This window comes from Dromaius novaehollandiae, chromosome Z (assembly GCF_036370855.1).
Source record: "Dromaius novaehollandiae isolate bDroNov1 chromosome Z, bDroNov1.hap1, whole genome shotgun sequence".
Lineage (NCBI taxonomy): Eukaryota > Metazoa > Chordata > Aves > Casuariiformes > Dromaiidae > Dromaius > Dromaius novaehollandiae.
In genome coordinates, this window is record NC_088132.1 from 21,103,003 (window position 1) to 21,121,796 (window position 18,794).

General features: G+C 36.8%; 1 protein-coding gene across 7 annotated transcripts in view; it reads left to right on the forward strand.

The window, feature by feature from the left end:
* CCDC171 (coiled-coil domain containing 171) overlaps window positions 1-18,794 on the forward strand; it is a 152,166-nt gene that overhangs the window by 9,153 nt on the left and 124,219 nt on the right. For all 7 annotated transcript variants that reach the window (XM_064502461.1, XM_064502455.1, XM_064502462.1 and 4 more), the window contains exons 6-7: window positions 2,948-3,138; window positions 9,776-9,922. In XM_064502461.1, coding sequence (XP_064358531.1) covers window positions 2,948-3,138; window positions 9,776-9,922 — 338 coding nt within the window. The remainder of the gene's footprint in view (window positions 1-2,947; window positions 3,139-9,775; window positions 9,923-18,794) is intronic.

The window sequence follows — 18,794 nt, forward strand, 5'->3', positions numbered from 1 at the left end:
AGGTCAGAAAGACAATGGAGGCACAGTAGCTTAATTAAAATTTCCGGATATTGCTGTTTCTCTAGGATCTCATGTCTTTCCCATCCCTGATCCATCTGTTTTGGTAAACTGTTACCCTTGCTGTCTCATGTGGGAATTAAAACTAACCTACTAAACCAATCATCCCTTTTTCCTTTCGCTCCTTCCCTTTCACTCCTACTCAACTGCCCTTTTCTCCCCCACTTCCTTTTGTTACCAAGTTTCACTGCTGTCTTTGTACAGGATTGTAATCATGGTGGTTGTCTCCACATCCTGGTTATTACTCTTTCCGGCAGTTCTTTTTCTTTTTACTTTTCTATGTCAAGAAAAAGATCATCTATTCCTGATCATTTTTGGCCTGTCTGTATTTAATTTGTTTGCACTCTAACAGCTTTTTCCAGCAATTTGGATCACGCTGCTTCCATCTTTCATCTTTTCAAAGTTTTAGGCTTTTCAGTGTTCATGCCCAGTTCACTTCCTTCTCATCCTGCTCCTTGTTTCCCTTTTTATAGGTAATGGAACATGTGTGTTGTGGTAACTCCACAACACACACCTTCTGTGGAAGGAAACATGGCAATAGTATGTGGAAGGGGAGATTTTACCTGAATATCTTTTTTTTTCCTGTTGGTTTTGTACTCAGAAATTCAGATTTCCTTCATCCTCCTCAACAGAGAGTGGGCAGATTTCTGGTCCTTACAAGGAAGCGATGTGCTTTTTTAATTATCTAAGCAAGTGTAATACCTTTTTAATCTAATACAGGAAATACATTTATGAATTTGCTGACTTTTTACGTTCCATGAGCAGTTTTGAGTTAGACATACACATTTAATTCTTTCAAGGAGAACTTGGAAATGGAAAATGAGAAATGGAAAACTTTAAAATAGTTAAAGTACCAGGTGTTTCTAAGATAATTGGAAAGCTGAACTTTTAACTGCTTGGGAAAACTCAAAAGCAAAGTAAAACATTCTTACACATGGCACAGTGGGGAAAAAAGTATTTTTTCCTTTGGAAATTCCTTTAACATTGCAAGTTGAAGATTTTAACTGTTAGTTTCTTCAGAGGAAAGCTGTCTTTTTTTCTGTGCATGATCATTCTGTTTGCTTGCCAGTTTCTAAATGTCCCTTGAAAGTGTCTGCTTTAGAAGTGAATAGTGCCTTTGTGTGTATTTTAAAATGCCAGGTATTTAAAATCCTGTTTTGTGAATTACTTTATCATTTAGAAAACTAATTGACTGCTGAAAGTCAAATCATTGTGATATTGCTTCACAGTTTTTTGCAGTTAGTGACTTACTGCTTTTTTCCCCTGGTCACTTGGAGCTTTCTTCAGCTCTTGTTTGGTGCTTTAACGTATTTGACTGCTTGGACAGAGAGGCCCCTTTGTGGCTTCCTGTCCTTTTCTATATTTCCTCCAGTATGTTTTTCTACTCTCCTCAGTGAGGGCTGATGTTCTACCATGTGATGGCCTTTTCCCATTGTTCTGTCCATTGCTCATCTAGCACTTTTTCATGTGTCTCCTCTGTTTGTTTTACCCTTCTTAGGTTGAGGTGAAACTACAGAAAACTGCAAGAAATTGAAATAAGAATGTATTAGGAAGTGGTGATCACTTAAATGTCAGTGTAGCTTGTTGTATACAGTAAAATGAGAAAACAATACAAAGTAGCTTCATCTGAAAGCTAGGGAAATTACTCAGTCAATCTGCATTACATAGTAGCCATACGTCATGAAGATTTCAGCACTATTTGTAGCTTTCACAGAAGACTACACACAATCTTTCTCTCTCTCAGGGCTTTTGCTGTGCTGAGGTTTTAATTCCCTTAAGCAACAGTAATTTTACTTAGAAAAACTAATCCTTTGCTCACTAGCATAACCTGCCTTAGGATTTCCTATAGTTCTTTTCATTGTGCAGACTATCTTTACTGTAATTTAAAATGAGCTCATTGCTGTTATACATGTGAAATGTACACTCATGTGCTTGCAGGTCTGCATGCTTAGGCTTGGAAAACCAAAACTTTTGTGGAGAACAAGGAAGCTGAGAATAGGCTAGGTTGTTTTGTTCTAAAGGTTATAATGGTTTAGGGTATTTTGTGGTAGTAATCTGTTTCCTTCAAAAATCTGTAGGAATGCTGATAAGGGACAGGTAATATGGAATGAGGAAGAACAGAAAGGGGATTCTAGTGTTCAAAAATATAATGACTTGCTAGAGTACGGTGTCTTAACTAAAGCCGTAATGGACTTTTCAGTAGTTCAAATTTTAGGATATAAGAGAGTTTTTACTCACTTGGACATACATCAGAGAGCTGTGAAATACCAGGGATAGTAGCAGGAGCAGGACAGTATGGACTACTGTTTAAAGAAAGAGCAATGGAAAATTTGGTAGAGAGATTACAATTCAGATACGTTCAATTTAATTCTTTCATTTTGAACAGTTAGTAACTTGAAAGATGTCCTTCCTGGTTACTTCAATGTGTATATTTTATTGGATGTTTGGAAGTTTGGCTGAAATGGGATTTGACACTTAAGAATAATGTTAATCAGTAGAAAAATGACCAGCAAAGTTAACTGATATAGACTAATCTCTATATCAAAGCTGCCCAAAGGTTCTAGAAATTTGAAATCAAGCCCTCCACGGTTTAGACACCTCACTTGAAAGAGTTATCTCTGGTTTTTATCCTCTTTCAAGAGGAGCTAAGTTTTAATTTATCAAACTCTCTAAACCATTTTTAGATTCTTGTGTGAAAGATGCTACTGGAAGACAAAATTTTATTATTTCTTTATAAAGAAGGTGGTGTTCTTCAGTGCCAGAAATCTAAATGTTCTAATGTACCACAGAATATTACAGAACACAGAAGAAACGCTCGTTATACAATTTTTTCGAACAAACTCAGCAGTGATACTTGTCTTATTTTTTTCTTTTCTTTTGTAAATAATAGTATTGAACGAAAATCTTCAGCAGAAAGTGGCAGAGACTGAGAAAATGTTTCATATTGCTCAGCAGAAATGGAAAGAACAGCAGCAAAGACTTGCAAGTGACTTAGATGAGAAGGATGATATTCTCAGGACCTGTAATAATGAATATGAATTGCTTCTTAAGGAAAGACTCAAACTAGAAAGTGTTTTGCAGGTATGGTATTTTATAGTTGGGAAGATGAATTGCATGAGATGAGGTCTGGAACTTTTTTGTTGGGAAAATGTATGGTGGGTGGGTTTTTTTCTGGCCTGGGGGGAAAAAACCATCCCCAAAATAGAGAAATGTTGCAGAATGTCTGTGAAGAATATACTTTTGTAAAGTTGTATTATTTCACAGTGTTCCTTGCCTTGATGGAATATATTGTTGCTGGTTTTTATGGTAAGCAAGTAAGCCAAGTTCTCAGTGCACATTGGTGGTTAGGTGTGTTTGCACTGCAGTGCAAAGCTGAGTTAGTAAAATCAGGGAAGCAGAAGACCTAGTCTCTAAATCCCTTTCTCTCTTATCTCCCCAGTCTGACATGTAATAGCCTCTGAAACTGAAAATCATTTGTGTAACATGGAGACAACACATCTGTCAGGCAACCCAAACTGTGATAATTAAATTTCCAGCAGTGTTGTATGTTACCCACTCCATGCCCCATGTGAAAGATGTGATGACTTAAAACCTTATTGACTTCTGTTCTTTCAGTAGACTTAGCGCAGGTGGAAAGAATGACTGTTATTGGAATTTCTGCTATTTAATTAGAAAAGAAACACTGTCCCTGTTAAGAAGAGACTATATGATCTGTTTTATCCTATGGGTTTGCCTTCTTCAGATAATTTCATTGTATTACTGGAAAAAAGTGATTTTTAAAGTTGAGTTGCACTGCTATGTATAAATCACTTAGATGTTAAATATATTTTTGTTACCATTATTTCTTACATGTTTTCCACAGTCAAGCAGTTCAAAACTGAATTATGCTTCAAACAAATCTAGTCATATTATGGCATGGAAGTGCTGAGCTAGCATACCCAACCTTTACCTGCTCCATAGGAACAAAAATGATTACACAATTATAGTTTAATCATTTGAGTCTTAATAATGCACAATTAGATTATCTTACGCCTTTAGCAACATAAGTGAGTATGTATTCAATTATAGTCATCTTTTATGCTTTCAAAGTGCAGTACAGAGGCTCTAGTAAGGCTGATAGCTATTTACTCATGCATGATTACTACTAACAGATTTGCTTTCTTTCATTTAGCTAGAGAGATCTTTTTTAATTGACATTTGCTTCTTTTATATGTCCTTTTAAGACTTGAGAGACTTGACTTAGTTGGTCTAAATATTGCTCAAAGTATGGAAAATTAATTCAATTTTCTTCAGCTCTAGTCAGCTCCAAATCTGGAACAGTGCCCAATAGTCCTCCCAAATGACATGAAATAATCTGGTAGCCTATCAGCTAAGTTCTGACAGCAAATCCATCTGTTGTACTACATTGTGATACTGTTTGGGTAACAGAATTTTTTTAAATGGTAAGGTGGGGCTTGCAAGATAAACTGCAGGGTATGAATTTATGCTTTCGTAGGATGTTGTAGCAATTTTAGGAGTATCTTCAGTTATGAAGCAGTCTTTTGTCTAACCAAAGAGACCCTAGAGTGTAGCAAGGATTAAAGAAATAGGATAGAATTACAGAGCAGGGAGACAGCCTTAAAGGAATTTAGATTTCAGTCAGAACAATGGGAAGCAGAAAAAATGCTGTAGTTGATGTTGCAAGCATTTTAATAATATTTTACTAATTAAAAACAACATATTACAATCATAAGCAAAGCAGAGTATCTGTATTACACTATCAAAGCTTCTGTTTGTTTATGAATATTTAGTAGCTTCTTAAAGTTCAAAGTCTACCATTTATTGACAGAGTAGCTTCAATGTAGGTAGCAATAACTTTTTTCTTTCTCTTTTCTTTTTTTTTTCTTTTCCTTTTTTCTTTTTTCTTTTATCCCTTTGCCCTCTCCCTTTGCCTGTTTCCTGACTTTTCGGTCAGGCAGAATTTCTGGAATCATGACAGGAGGTTTTACCATTCTGATTGAGTTGGGAATTATTGCTCTCTTCCTTCCAAGCAACCCGCTTCTCAGAGGCAGGGAATGTCTATAGTAGTCATGCTGATACTGTCCTAGAAATATGTGCATTCAACACAGTCATTCTGTATTCTGCTTGCTTTTTGAATGTTTAGTTTTGGTTGCTGTTGATCTCAGCTGGATTTGAATTAACTACTAATGGATTGATTAATTTGCACATTCAAGTTAGTTTTAGGCTGAACAAAAGAAAACTCAGTTATTCTGTCAAGTTTCACCCTCCTCCCTTTGCCCTGAACCTTTGACAGTCTGGAGATCCATTTGAGAGTGTGTGGTTCTTTTCTGTTTGTTTTTTAACAGCACCGAGCTGTCTTTGCTTAGCATGTATTTTATGAAGTCACAATATAAATGTGCATTTTGGTGCAATTTTATGTCTTTCCTTGCCATATCTTGCCTTTTAAAATATGTTGAGGGTACTTATGTTCAGAAAGTAGGATGTTTACAGAGTTGATGTGAAGAATTAAGAAATTATTTTTGATGAAACATTAAATATTACCTGCACATAGTCCTTGGGAAGTGAATAGATTTGGTAGAGTGATTTTTGGGTGGAGAAAAGAAATTGTTGATTTTTCTTTTATATTAATAATGTTGAATCTTGCCTAGTTTTTTAAAACATTGCAATTCTTAAAAAAAAGAGGCATTTTTTTGTGTTTTGTACAGTGTACATACTCCCAAATTTTTTTGGTTTTGTTTGTCCAGAACAAATTGCTTTCAACTTGAGTGTTGCTTAAATTCTGTGCTGTACCTTTAGGAGCATCTTTTAAAGAATAAGAGCAGAGAGGGTTCACTACTTATCTGTGTTTCCAGAGTACTGTCTCTTCAACTGTTTGTTTGAAGGCAGAACCTGGAAAAAAGGTGGAATAATGAGACATAAGGTAGGAATCAGGTAGTGTGTGGATACTTGTATGTTTGCTTGTACTGCAAAAGCAATTGCCCTATGTTGTTATCTTAATGCCCAGGAGTCCTGGTTGTGGAGCTAGGACCCTGCTGCACTGGGTTTTCTTCAAATGATGGACAAAAGGGAAATCTCTGTAACAAAGGCAATATGCTCTCCAAAAAAACCTAACCAGATAAACATGAGAAAATAGAAGGATAGCCAATAGTTTGTGTTCAGGTAAGTGTTACTGAAGAAGAAAGAATGACTTGAGGTGGAGATGCAAACTTACTTGAGATAAGGTTTCCAAGAATACAGTATGTAGTGTGGTCTGTCCCCACCAAGACTTCTAGAGAACAAAGATGAAATGCTGTAGAAGCTCTCCCTCTGAAAGTTCTTGGTTATGTTCATGGATACTTTGAAGGAACAGTTAGGAAAAGCATAAAAGTTTAATAAAGAAAGCAGAGTAGAACAAGAAGATTTTAGGGAAAAACATAAGTTAATTGACAGATGACCCCCTAAAGTCTTTCTCAAACTAACAGATACATGATTCAGTTTTCATTCAAAGTTTTATGTTTACAAAAGTTATATTAGTTACAGGCTATGAAGAAACCTATCTTTAGATACAGTCCTGGGATTTTTTTGGTTTTGTTTTTTTTAAACTTGGCCAGGTAACAGAGATGAAGAGTGGAGCATTGGCTCTGAGACCTGCCTAAGAGTAGGCTGGGTTGGGTTGAAGAGTGTTTCAAGTGGACTTACCTCCAGTTCTGTTCAGTGTTTTGTAGAAGCCATGTTCAGTGACTTTTTAATGCTGAAAAGAGAGGTAGAAAAAGATAAATATTAGAGAGGTACATTGTGTCAAGTGAAGTTTGGCCTAAGATCACGACTAGAGTATTGTTTGGGACATTATATTCTCTGCTGGTGCGTATACATGCAGAAGTAAGGGTCATCTGCAGAGATGAGTGTTCAGTTGGTAAATGGATTAAAGCTTGAAAATTGTTCACTCCTCAGGTAAACCTGATTCATTACTGAGCATCAAATCTTAATCTGGATTCAATATGAAAAACATTTTCTTCCCACCTTGCTTTGTTTTGTTCCCCTGCCAGTCATCCTAGTTATAAATTATAAATTTAGCTAAAACAGAATACCTAAATGTTAAAAATGCCCTTGCCTGCCTTAGTTGTCACTTGGAAGTTGTGTATGATAAAGTTTTAAATTTTACTTGATTTAAATTGGGCAGATAAACAAATGCCTTAAAGATCTGGGTTTATAAAAGCTAACTTCACAAGTGTTCCAGTCTTTTGAACTGTGTATTTACAGGCCTGTTTTAAATATTTTTACAGCTATTCTGAGCTGTAAAAAGAAAGCTAGAAAAAGTTGATTTAATTTTGATCTTAGTATGTACACAGAAATGAGATTCTAAGCAAGTATGCAAATCCTGGTCAGAAAAGCTGCATTTTAGGAACTGTAATTCTGAACCTGGCTATGGCAGTCTTGAGTTGCACATGGAGATGAAGTCAGCTTAATTTACTGTCTCTAAGAGACAGAGGGAAAGTAATCCTCTCAGCTTTCCAACAAGTTCTGTGGTGTGCTCTCTTGGGTGTGCTTAGCATGCCATCTGCTTCATAATCAAAGAAAGTATTACAGTATAGTAAGAGCAATAGCATCACCTTGTGGTTAGCCAAAAGATAATATTCCTTCTCAGAAATAATCCAGAGATCTTTCTTAAACTACTTGTGAAATTCTTGTTCATACACTTTAAAAAAAATGAGTTGTCTTTTTCATAAAGAGACATAAGTAATAAGTGTGCTTTGTGACATGCAGGCGTATAAATTTATTTATGCATTTTGCAAAGCGAAAAGTGTTTTTAAGTGCAGGTGACCATTGGAATAATTTGCACAGTTTTATGTTGGATGGGAATCTGAAAAGTTCAGAGTCTTCTGTCAGATTCTGAAATTGTACAACTGCTGTTTAGTTACATGACAAACTTGATGTATTCAGGTCAATTTTAGTCTAGTTAATGTTATCTACATTTCCAGTGTAAAATATTTTAGGCCTTGATGTAGTATTCTCCATCTACCAACATGTTATTTCATCAATAAAGTCTTTTCCCACTGTACTTTTGTTAACGTTAGGAAGATGTACCCAATGAGATCAGTATCTCTGTGTCTTTTTAGTGTAGTGTGAATAGTTATATATTTGTATATGAACAGTTAAACTTTTTTTTAGCATGATAGTGGAAAGAAACCTGTGTATTGACTTGATATTACAGGAGCAGATATTATGGGATTGGTTCATATCTGGGTATGTTATTTTTGAAGTATTAGAATTAGCTTCAGATTCCAGTTTTTTCTTCACGTTTCACACGTGTCCCTTGCTTTTTTTTCCAGAAGACATGAATAAAATCATGTTGCAATGCCCCTGCATGAAAGAAGAGAGAAAATAAACTTATTTTTTTAGTTAATAATTGATAACACTTAACACTGTAGAATAACCATAGTTCCATTGTTGTCGTATTTAAGTGGTTAAAACTTTCTGCCTTCTGTGTGGAGGAATTTTTAAAATACCTTTCCAAACTTTGGAAAAGACTTGTGTTTCTTTGATCTTCATATATCAACATGGTCATGTTAGACTTCAGTCTTCCAAAGAATCATTTTGTATGAATAATTCATTTTCTTTTCCTCCTCATCCCTGCTCTAGCTATGCCTAATGATTTGTAATTTCCAGAAACAAGAATATGTGACGTAAGATTAATAGCAGAATTTGTAGACCAACTGGATAGCCCTGGTTTATTTTCATGAAACATCTTGCAGTGATGTTGAATAGGATTAATAAACAGGAGGACTTAATGTAATCTTTCTAATTTTTTTGCACAGAAAGCCATTTTAACAAATTGGGTCTCTGAAGGTCCTTCAACTAAATCACTGGATTTATAGCTTGTTCCCAGTGCTAGTTATGGAAAAGCTTATTCCTGTCTGCTAAATCAAAGCTATTCTTTTTGGCACTTCTGGGATCCTCCAGCTTAAGTATGTGCTGGGCTGCTGGGGGTTCATTATTTGGCTACTTTCCTCCCAGTCTGGTGTGATGTTCTTATGTGTGAGATTCCATAGCTGTTACTCCACAGAACTGCTGAGTCCAGCAGTGTTAGCAATTACCCCAGCTCTAGCTTGGTTCAGCTTCCAAACATGGAATTTGAAAGTAGGGAACAGCTTGGTTATTTTGTAGCACTGACCTCTTCATAGTTTACCTAGGTATTTGTTTAAAGTAATTCAGTTTCTAGACAGAAGAAAGTTTCTCTTAGAGCAACAAAATGAGGATTATTTAGTTTACAGCAGTAACCATCTATAAAAATGTCTGATTCAATTTCAAGTTCCAATAATTAAAACCAAAATCAAATAGAATGTCCTGTCCATATTTATCCTTTCATCGCATTTATTTAACGCTTTCCCTCCCCATCATTGCTGTTCAGCTGGGAGAAAGAAGAGACTGGCAAAGCAGCCTGCTCTAAGCTGTACAGGGTCACAGGATAAGGTTTTTTTGTGGAGAATTGACTCTGTTTTCTAGAATGACTGCAGAAGACTATACTCATGGTGATTTTAAGCAAGCATATTTTACTTGATGGTGAGTGAAGAGCCTGTGTGCTGTTGGATAAATGGTTTTGGTAACGAGGGCTAACTTGTTAGGTTCTAGTAACCTGTTCTCATGCAGTCTCCATTCAAACTGTGTTCCTCTTTTAAACTCCTTTAGTATAATACGCTATCTCAGTACGAGTATGCCCTTCAATCTTTATTTTTTCTAGGAGCAGAATAACGCACTGCAAAATATGCACAAGAAAATGAAAGATATGGAGCTGGAACATAACGACTGTTCTGAACTCCTGAGACGACAGGCCAGTGAGCTTGAATACAGCACTGAACGAGAGGAGCGACTTAAAAAAGAAATTGAAGTAAGGTTTTTTTGATTAACAAGCTCTGAAATTCTGTTTGAGCAATCTCATTCTTAGGGCTGAAACTCCCAGTAGGCTGCAAATTCATTGTACCGTATTCACTAATGTTGCACATCCATCTTACCGAGTAGGCTGAAGAGGTCAATGGCATTAGCTTTGTGTATCTGGTTTGAGGCTGGGGTTTGAACAGTAGATGGGAAGAGGCTTATGAGAGCACAAAAACAAGGCTAAGCTAAGTGCAATTTCATTTACACTAACCTGCGAATTCTGCATAACCACTTAATTTGTCTATTTTGCTAGCTTTTTGGCTTAAGAGAACATCTGTACATAACTCTATTTTGAACAGGTTTCTAAAACTAGTAAATTTGTCAGAGAGAATTTGTTGGAGCTGAGAAAGGCACCAGGGAGTGTGCTAGGAGGCAGAAATAAAATACTGGAAGACCACCATGGTGTTTTGCAGCCTCTTCCGGTCTAGACTTAAAGGTGGTTTTATTTTGTTTGTCTGTTGAGTGATACATGTTGTTGAGAAGTCTCAGATTTTTCGGACTAGCATCTTGTACCAAACTAGCATCTTTTACAAAACTCCTGCTTACATCTCTCTCCTCTGTTTCAACATTTTGTTTACCCACTAAGTAGGTTTGTGGTAGGATTTATAGTAACTATGTTACCTGAACATACAATCTGGGCCGAAGCTTTCTTGGTAGAGTATTTGTCACTATAGGAAAGCACAGTGACCAGATGGTTTTTATCCTGATGCATCTTTTCTACCAGTAGAATCTTTAAATATTTTCTGTGACCAATTTTGAAGAATGGGCATGTGCAGGATATTTGGAGTCCTTAGAGGAATAAGTGACATACAATTTTCAGCTATGTCTGCTATCTTTTATTTTTCCCTTAAAGAGAAAAAAGTGTTTAAACCATTGATTGCTAGGTAGTTAAGAGTACTGCATTAAAGGCAAAGGACAAAAGAAAATTCCTACAGGGAAGAGCAGAGCTTATCAACTAAAAAACACTGACTTATTGACCAACAAGGTAGATCTCTTTAAGGACACAAATGTCTACAGGAAATCTATTCTCAGATATTGTGAGCTGGACATATTGGCCTAGGCAGAATTACCTTCACTTGAAAGTGCTGCGTACTGTGAAGTTCCAATAACCCTTTTAAAAAACAAAGATTTTTGCTTCCAAATATTTACAAAGAGGCTTTTCTTTGGGCTCCCTGGCTTTAACGATATCTACATCCATCTCTAGACTTAAAAAGGAAGAGATCAGTTCCTCAGAAACAAAGCACTGCTTGCCCTGAAGATGGTTTTAATCAGGGAGTGCTATCTTATTGACCACAATCAGCTAAGATAATTTCATTGTTTGTTAATTTTTACTAGAATTTTTAAAATGCTTATAGCAGTCTAGTGAGAAAACAACATACTCAGACTGCAGAAAAACAGACTTATGGTGCTTGTAAATGTATCTGCTTCAGCAGTGATTAGGGAAATTATGTAATAAAAGGTCTTGCATACAAAGTTTTATACAAGTTAGTGAAAGTCCCTGTGAATTAAAAAAAAATGCAAGTCATCTTAAATTAAATTAGAGTGCATATGTTTTGGTCAGCTAGCATCTTGCTGTACCATTGCAAAGGTTAATTGCAGGCATGTAAATGTCTGAAAGGGCCTACAATGCTAACTTTCCCCTTTTGTACTTGAAGTCAGAGAGAAATTAATGAGCCTCTGAAAATGCCGTTGTTCTTTGAGAAGCACAGGTGCTAGATATTTTGAGCTTCTAGTGTTGCTTGCTGTAGATTTTGGACTGAAAGTGGGTAAAGTACCAGGGTTTGTGACAACAGCATTATCTGTGTGTTACAGGGTACTGCTACTCTGCATCCCCATTTGTAGAGCACAGTTTGTTCCACCTTTTTTGTGGTTATGAACGGCTGCCACTTCAGGATGATGTGGGTTCTGAAGTACAAAATTCAGATTCTTAACATCCACTTTAAGCTAGTTTCTCTCACCTGTAATCCTCACCCCCAAACTTAGACATATGCAGGAACAGTTTAGTATCCATTTGAAATTTAGTTCACATCCAAAGCCTATCATAGGATTAATAAATTTGTCATTCGTCTTCCTCTCTTATCTCCTGCAATTGATCGGACAGAGCTGTTGTCTGTCCTTCCTGCTGAAATGGAGTAGAAAGACCTCAACAAAAGAGACTAGGTAACTTATTCTTCACTTATGTAGCCTGGTTGTTGGGGCTTTCTCCTGGGAGACTGGAGGGGAAGGAACTGAAGGAGTATTCAAGGGCAGATTAGTTGGATAAAGGAGGGAAACTGACAACACTCTTCTCTTCTAGCTGCGTTTGAAAGAAAGGATTATGCACTCCATTTTCAAAAGGATTGGCTGCATCCCAGGAAGAAAGAAGTGCTTCTGTGAAGTCTGGAGGTGGTTGGGATTTAGACACATTGCCATCAACAGAATTTCCTCCCCTCTACCTTAAGCAGCTGCCCCCTTAGCATACTAGCTTCTCTGTGTTACATTCTTATTTGCCAAATGCTTCCCATGCATCGTGAAAGGTATAGTGAAGGAGGGCGCTAAAATCTGGGCAATAGTTTTCACTGCGTGGCAACGTACTGAAGTCTTTCTGTGGTTCTGTCCATTCTGGGTTAGTCTCGCTTAGTTCTGTGCTGTTCCAGCTGTCAGTTTAAAACTCCTACATGTAAGGGAACAAGTATTACCAGTGTAAGAAAAAAAGTTATGTAAAATTCTGATAACTCTTATTCTTGCCCATGATGTCAGTTTTTGAGATAGATTCAGATATCAGATTTTTAGTTAAATTTCCATTCAGTTATAGAAGATTTAAATTAGTAGACCCCAGAGGGAAGGTTCTACATTTTCCATGAACTAGCTCTATATTTCTTTATCTCTCTTTATGGAATATTTAGTGTATAGATTGAAATTCCTTTCTCTTAAAAAATGGCTTGCATTCATTGAATGAATTAATCACAAGAGAACAATCTGTTAATATAAGAGACATCTCTTACTTCAATATCCATATAGACTACCTTGTTTTAATGAACTTTTAGTTAGATAATATGTGCTTAAGCTCTTGATGATGGCAGTGATCTTCTTAAGGTGATTTGTATGGAATGTAGTATCGTTTTATTTAAAAAAGCATTTACACCTTTTGCTATATGCTGCTTGACAGGCAATGAAGATGAACTTTTCTGGCGTTCACAAAGCTATTCCTTTACTACCCTCTGCTGGATGTAAGAGAGAAGTTCATGAGAAAATACTTGTTTTAGTGATTGGCAATGATAAATTTAGAATCTTTTCCTTCTTGTACTTTGGCACTTTTACAATTCTTTAATTTATAGTAGTGTATGTAATAGATTATATTACAAAGAAATAAAGGAGGGAAAAGTCCCTTATTTTTTAAAAATAACACTTTGGTTTTATCTTTCAATCATTATTCTGAACATGATCTAAAACATTCACCTTTATAAAGCAGGGCAGAGTACATTTTTAGTCTCTGGGATTAGAAATGAAGAGAGAATAATGGTGAGTTTGTGTATGCTCTTCAATTGAAAGAGAGCTGTAGTTATATTAACTAGTCTTTTAGTTTTCTACCTTGCAATGAAGTCAATGTGACATACCTTACATGGGCATGGAGCCCTTTTGAAGTAGAACACACTGTAATAGAAAAAACTAAAATGGAAACCTTATTTATATTCTGCCTCTTTTGCCTAAAATTCAGTAGTCATACAAGTTCCTGATATTTTTGTTTTGTATTAAACTCAACATATTTCTACTACTTACAAATGTTACCATTTCCTGGAACCAGTGTCTGTTATTTTAGCCCTGTACTCCATTGCTGTGGAAAGATGATTTCTTGGGAAACATGAAGCAGTTTGTATATAAAAATAGTGTTTCTTCTGATGTGTCTGGATGCCAAAAAGCTGGGTGGGAAAGCTGTTTGATGAAGAGTGGAGGAGGGGGGAGTGTGTTTTTTACCATGAGAAACAGGATTATTAGTTCATAAATTTCAAATTCTTTGTCTTGTTCACAGAAATGTAATGATTTTCTATTGTTTGTTTTATGTGGTTGAGGCTGCCAAGTCTTAGTAAGCTGAAGCTCAAGGTCTCTGAAGATTTTCAAACCCTTCTCATAAGACCTGAAAAGTGTCCCAAAACTTGGTCCATTATATTTCTGAGACTTTGAGTAGGTTGCCATTTAAAGACCATTCCCTTGTCTTTCATGATGTTCTCTCTCTTCTCACTGTTGCCGCCTGAGTACTTTTTCTTGAGGTGTTAAATATATCATCTTGCATTAACTTTGTAATGCTGCTATGATGTGGAGCTGACTGTGAAGAAAACTTACTCTGTTTGAATGATGGCCCATGTCTGTGTATTTAGAGCAGCTGTATGTACGTGAAATAATTCAAGGCTGTGTGTGTAGTGAATTTCTCACTATCTGTATATGGCAGTACCTAAGGTAATGTAAATCAAAAAACTGTCAGTCCCAGACAAAGAAAAGAAAAATGGACTTTCTTTTTACTTTCTTATTATTAGCCTCACTACTAATTGCAGCTTCAGATAAGTTACAACAGAAGAAAGGTCTTATTAGAAGGGTTTGATAAAGCTCAGAGCAATTGTGAGAGGACACACTCCTCCGCTAGTTAACAGTTCCACCTGTTAAACTTTAAGCTCCTTTTTGTCTTCTATGAGCACGTATTCCTTACTTAATCCTCTTTTGAGGATTACCTTTACTTGATCCTCTGCTCTTCAGAGTCTCCACCTAAGCACCACAGTTTTCACAATGAGGTCTCTGTGGTGACTCCAAAGTTCATGTTTCTCCAGTGACATGCTTACTGACATAAGGGACTTCCTCTTTGAGAGCCCTTTCCTCTTTATTATCTCATGTATCATCATATTACTCAAGTCCAGGTTGAAGGCTGTTTACTCACTCGCTACTAGACCGGACTTGTTTGAATGCTGTCCTCTGTAGCCCTCACCAGCAGTTAGTAACAAAACACACCTGTTATTCTAGTCTATGTGCTTGTATAAAGTAAGATTGTCAGTTCATGTCCTTCTATGGCATTTACTAGCTGTCAAGCATGGGAACCAGAAGAGAGAACTTTTTTCCTCTTGGGGTACTACAGAAAGGGAGAGCTGCTCCGGTGTGTTCACCAGAGGTGAGCACATTCCCCCACGTTTTGCAGATTAGAACAGGGCTGGGCTTTATCTCAAGGCAACCAACCTATTTCAGTTTAGCAGTCCTAGCTTTTTACTTTTTTCCTTAGGCCAAGCATATGGGTTATCCTGTAGCGCCCACACCATTATGTTTGCTGATCCAGTGTTGTATCCTGAGCAGGTCAAATATGACTCCCTTGCCAGGGAGTCATGTTACTCAAGACTTTAGTATATGTGGAATGTTTATACTGAGGATTGAGTCAACTTTGTCAGGTTGAAAGAACATTTACCTCATTGATTAAGAATTGTTTGTAGTTTAGTACCTGTATTGTTATTAACAAGTTGTTTATTATCTGGACAGGAGATGGCTCCACCTTACCGTTATCAAGAGGCATCAGCATTTCTAACACTAGGTGGAAGTGGTCAGCACCTCTCCCAAAGAAGTTCTCAGACCTGACATCCTGATTTAATTTATGAATTATAGGGATATGATTTTAAGCAGGAAAAAAAAATCTTAGTCTGAATATGAAAGCAGAGGAATAGGATGGATGGATTACGATCCTGATATGAGGTGCATGTATATCCTTTTCAGTGGAAATTTTATTTTGGCTGAGCGTTTCATAGAAGGTTTGGACCTCAGTCATGGGGAAGTGCAAGTATCCTGGCAACTTTGTAGGATGTGACTGAAAAATCTTGCTGAAGTGATCTAAATACAAGCAGGGAAGAGAAAAATCACTTCTATTATTGCATTTAACCTTAGAAGCTTTTGTAAATATACTCTTTCTGTTTTTTTTCCTGTTTTCTTTATAATTTATCTGATGATGAAAGGGATTTTGATATATCCCATTTTCTTGGATGTGACATTGCACAGATGTAGGATACTGAATTACACTTTTAGTATTCAGTACCCTGGTATTCATACTTGCTTTACTTGGAGAAGGGGTGAGGGGCTGAGAAAGGTGGAAGCCACGCAGAGTAGTTTTGAAAATGATATTACAAAATGTTAGCATACAGAAAATGTATCTTAGAAACCACATTAGCATTGGCATGCAACAGGACAGTGGGAAAAGAACCTTAAGAACTGGCTCTTAAGAGCTTGGGAGTAAACATGTAGCATGGTTTTCCACAAGTTCTAGGGCTTGCAGTGAAATTTTTTTGGCCATTTTATTCACTGAAGTATTGTATGATGTTTCTCAAAGTCACAGTTTTTTCTATGCTTTCATGGAAACAGATCCCAGACATCTTTGTTATTTAAATTAAGGCTGAAATTGGTTCAGCTTGACTATCGAAGGAAACTGGGAGGTTTTATGAGTGTGTGTGGCATCTTAACTTCAGATGTCTGTCTTCAGATACCCTGCTTGTGCATGTGGAAGTCAAAGGCTAGCACTGTTATCTAGGACTTGCAACCTGTCTCTGTAACTTGTTTTCCCATGACTTCTTATTTCTAGGCAGACATGTAAAGTTGTTGGACACATACATGGTTCTGCAGCAAGACAGAATGATGCTTATCTTTGGTCAGATTCAGAGAGGTTTGCTTGACTAAGGTGATTCTGCTACTAGTATCTTTCTGTTTCTCAGAGGGAAGTCCAGAGGGAAGTCCAGAACTCTTCTCCTCATCCCCACACTCTTTATGGAATTGTTAACATGTAATACAGACTAGAATCAACCCTGACTTTTCTTTCTTTCTGTCACAGAATGGATAATGGATCATTCTTGTTGGTACAGCATGCCGCTTCTTACCATGAAGGGAAGTCCTTAGAAGTATCAGTAGAGCCTGCATAAGACCTTACTAGTAAGGTGGTAGTAAGGTTTTTTATCTGCTGTTTTGTTGCAGCTGTATTTTTGCCAGATAAAGCTTCAGCTTCAGTTTGTTTGACATGTTGGTGCAACTTCTTCAGACACTGATTTTAACGTCCACTTTGCTTTGGTAGTGAATTAGTTCTCTACCCTGACTGTCAGTTTCCCAAATGATTACTCTACTTGTCTATGATTCCTGTGGTTGGATGGCTAATCTACACTTAGGTAAATAGCAATTCCAAGATTCTTTTCTTCCAGCAGTCTAAGCAAATCTGAGTTTGTATGTATTTAATAACTTCTTTGTTGCTTAGTGAGGCTCATGTGCTAATTGCTGGTTAGATACCTCGCTTGAAGCTTCCCTCTTTCCCCTCCAGTAATTTCTTATTTGCTGCTATCAGACTTTGTTTAAATTTGCTAGGTGTATGGCTGGCCATAAGCTGCAGCAATCAAATCACAGAACCCAGAAAAGAAAATTCATTACTCTGGCAGACGCAGACAACATCTGTATTACTTTCCCAATTTACATATGTAATTTTTATAGAAGCTTTTTTAAACATCTGAATCCCTTCTGAGTAAGACAGCTGTTCATTACTGGTAAGCTAATGCTCAGGTTTACATGAGTAATCTTCTGAGACGTTGGAGGAGAATATAGTTCACTCATCATCTTTCACTTCTGGCAATATACAAAATTAGTGGTAGTTTCTGTCATCTCCCTAACAGTGACCTGTCTTGAATGAAACCATGTCTTCATTCGCTCCCTAATTCTTTGCTTCCTGAAACTTTGGTGAACTTATTTAAACAAAGTTTTAAAGCAAAAGATTTAAAGTTCTAAGGCAAACAAACTACTGGTATAAAGCAAGGCTTTAAAGAATCAAACTGTAGAGTTAGATGAAGATTAGAAGCAAGAATAGGGGCTGGAATGCTAACCTGGCTAGGAAATCTTGATCTTGAACAAGTCACTTACTCTGTTGATTATTTAGGGAGACAGTCTGTAAGATGATATTTATCTGTCCCACAGATATTTTGACTTCTTGTGATAATTTATTTTTTCCATGTGTATATTGTCTTGAACGTGTTTGAACTGAACCTGTTCGAATGCTTTCCTTGGATACCTCTCAGCTCCACCTAGTTGTTCTTTAGTCAGAGGCTACGATTTATACCTCTTTGGCTGTATTCTAGACATACTGTCTTTTATTCCTGCTTATAACTGGGAGCCTGTTTTTCACATTCCAGAGATCATCAGGATTCTCTGTACCTGAAACGCTCATTTTCTCAGCGCTTCCCTTTTATAGGTGTGATAGTTCTACAGCTTAACTCTTCAGTGACTTGTGGTAACTCAGACAAATGAACCTTCTGCAAATATGTCTATTTTTAAATTAAATTGTCCTACTTCAGACAGCAAGAGTGATGTGTTGGCACTTCTTACAGGTATCTATTTGTTTCTGCATACTTTTCCTCATTGTTCCAGGATTTTCTTTAGGACTGAAACTTCTATGTTTCTGTGTGTTTGGATATCCTTTAGACCACCTCTCTTGCCCTTACAGTCAGTGTGCATCAGTACTGGCAGTCAGAAAGGAATCTTCTTCCTTTTGAAATGTACTCTATTTTTAAAGTTTTATTTGTTTTCAATTTTGGAGAACACGATTGCCCCAATTTTTCATTCTTGCAGATGCAAAGAATCAGGCTGTTGTTTTTCTTCCCATTTTTATTTTTCTTCCCAGGACTAATGCAATTGAACTGTTTGGGGTGGGGAGGTGTCTCCATTTGAGAGGTCATTTGAGAGGATAACCGTTGTTATCCACTCTCTTGCATCAAGTGGAGTTTTCCTTATATTATATTACGTATTTCCTTGTTTCAGCTGAATGGAGGCTGAGATGAAGTTGCAGAGCAGAGTTC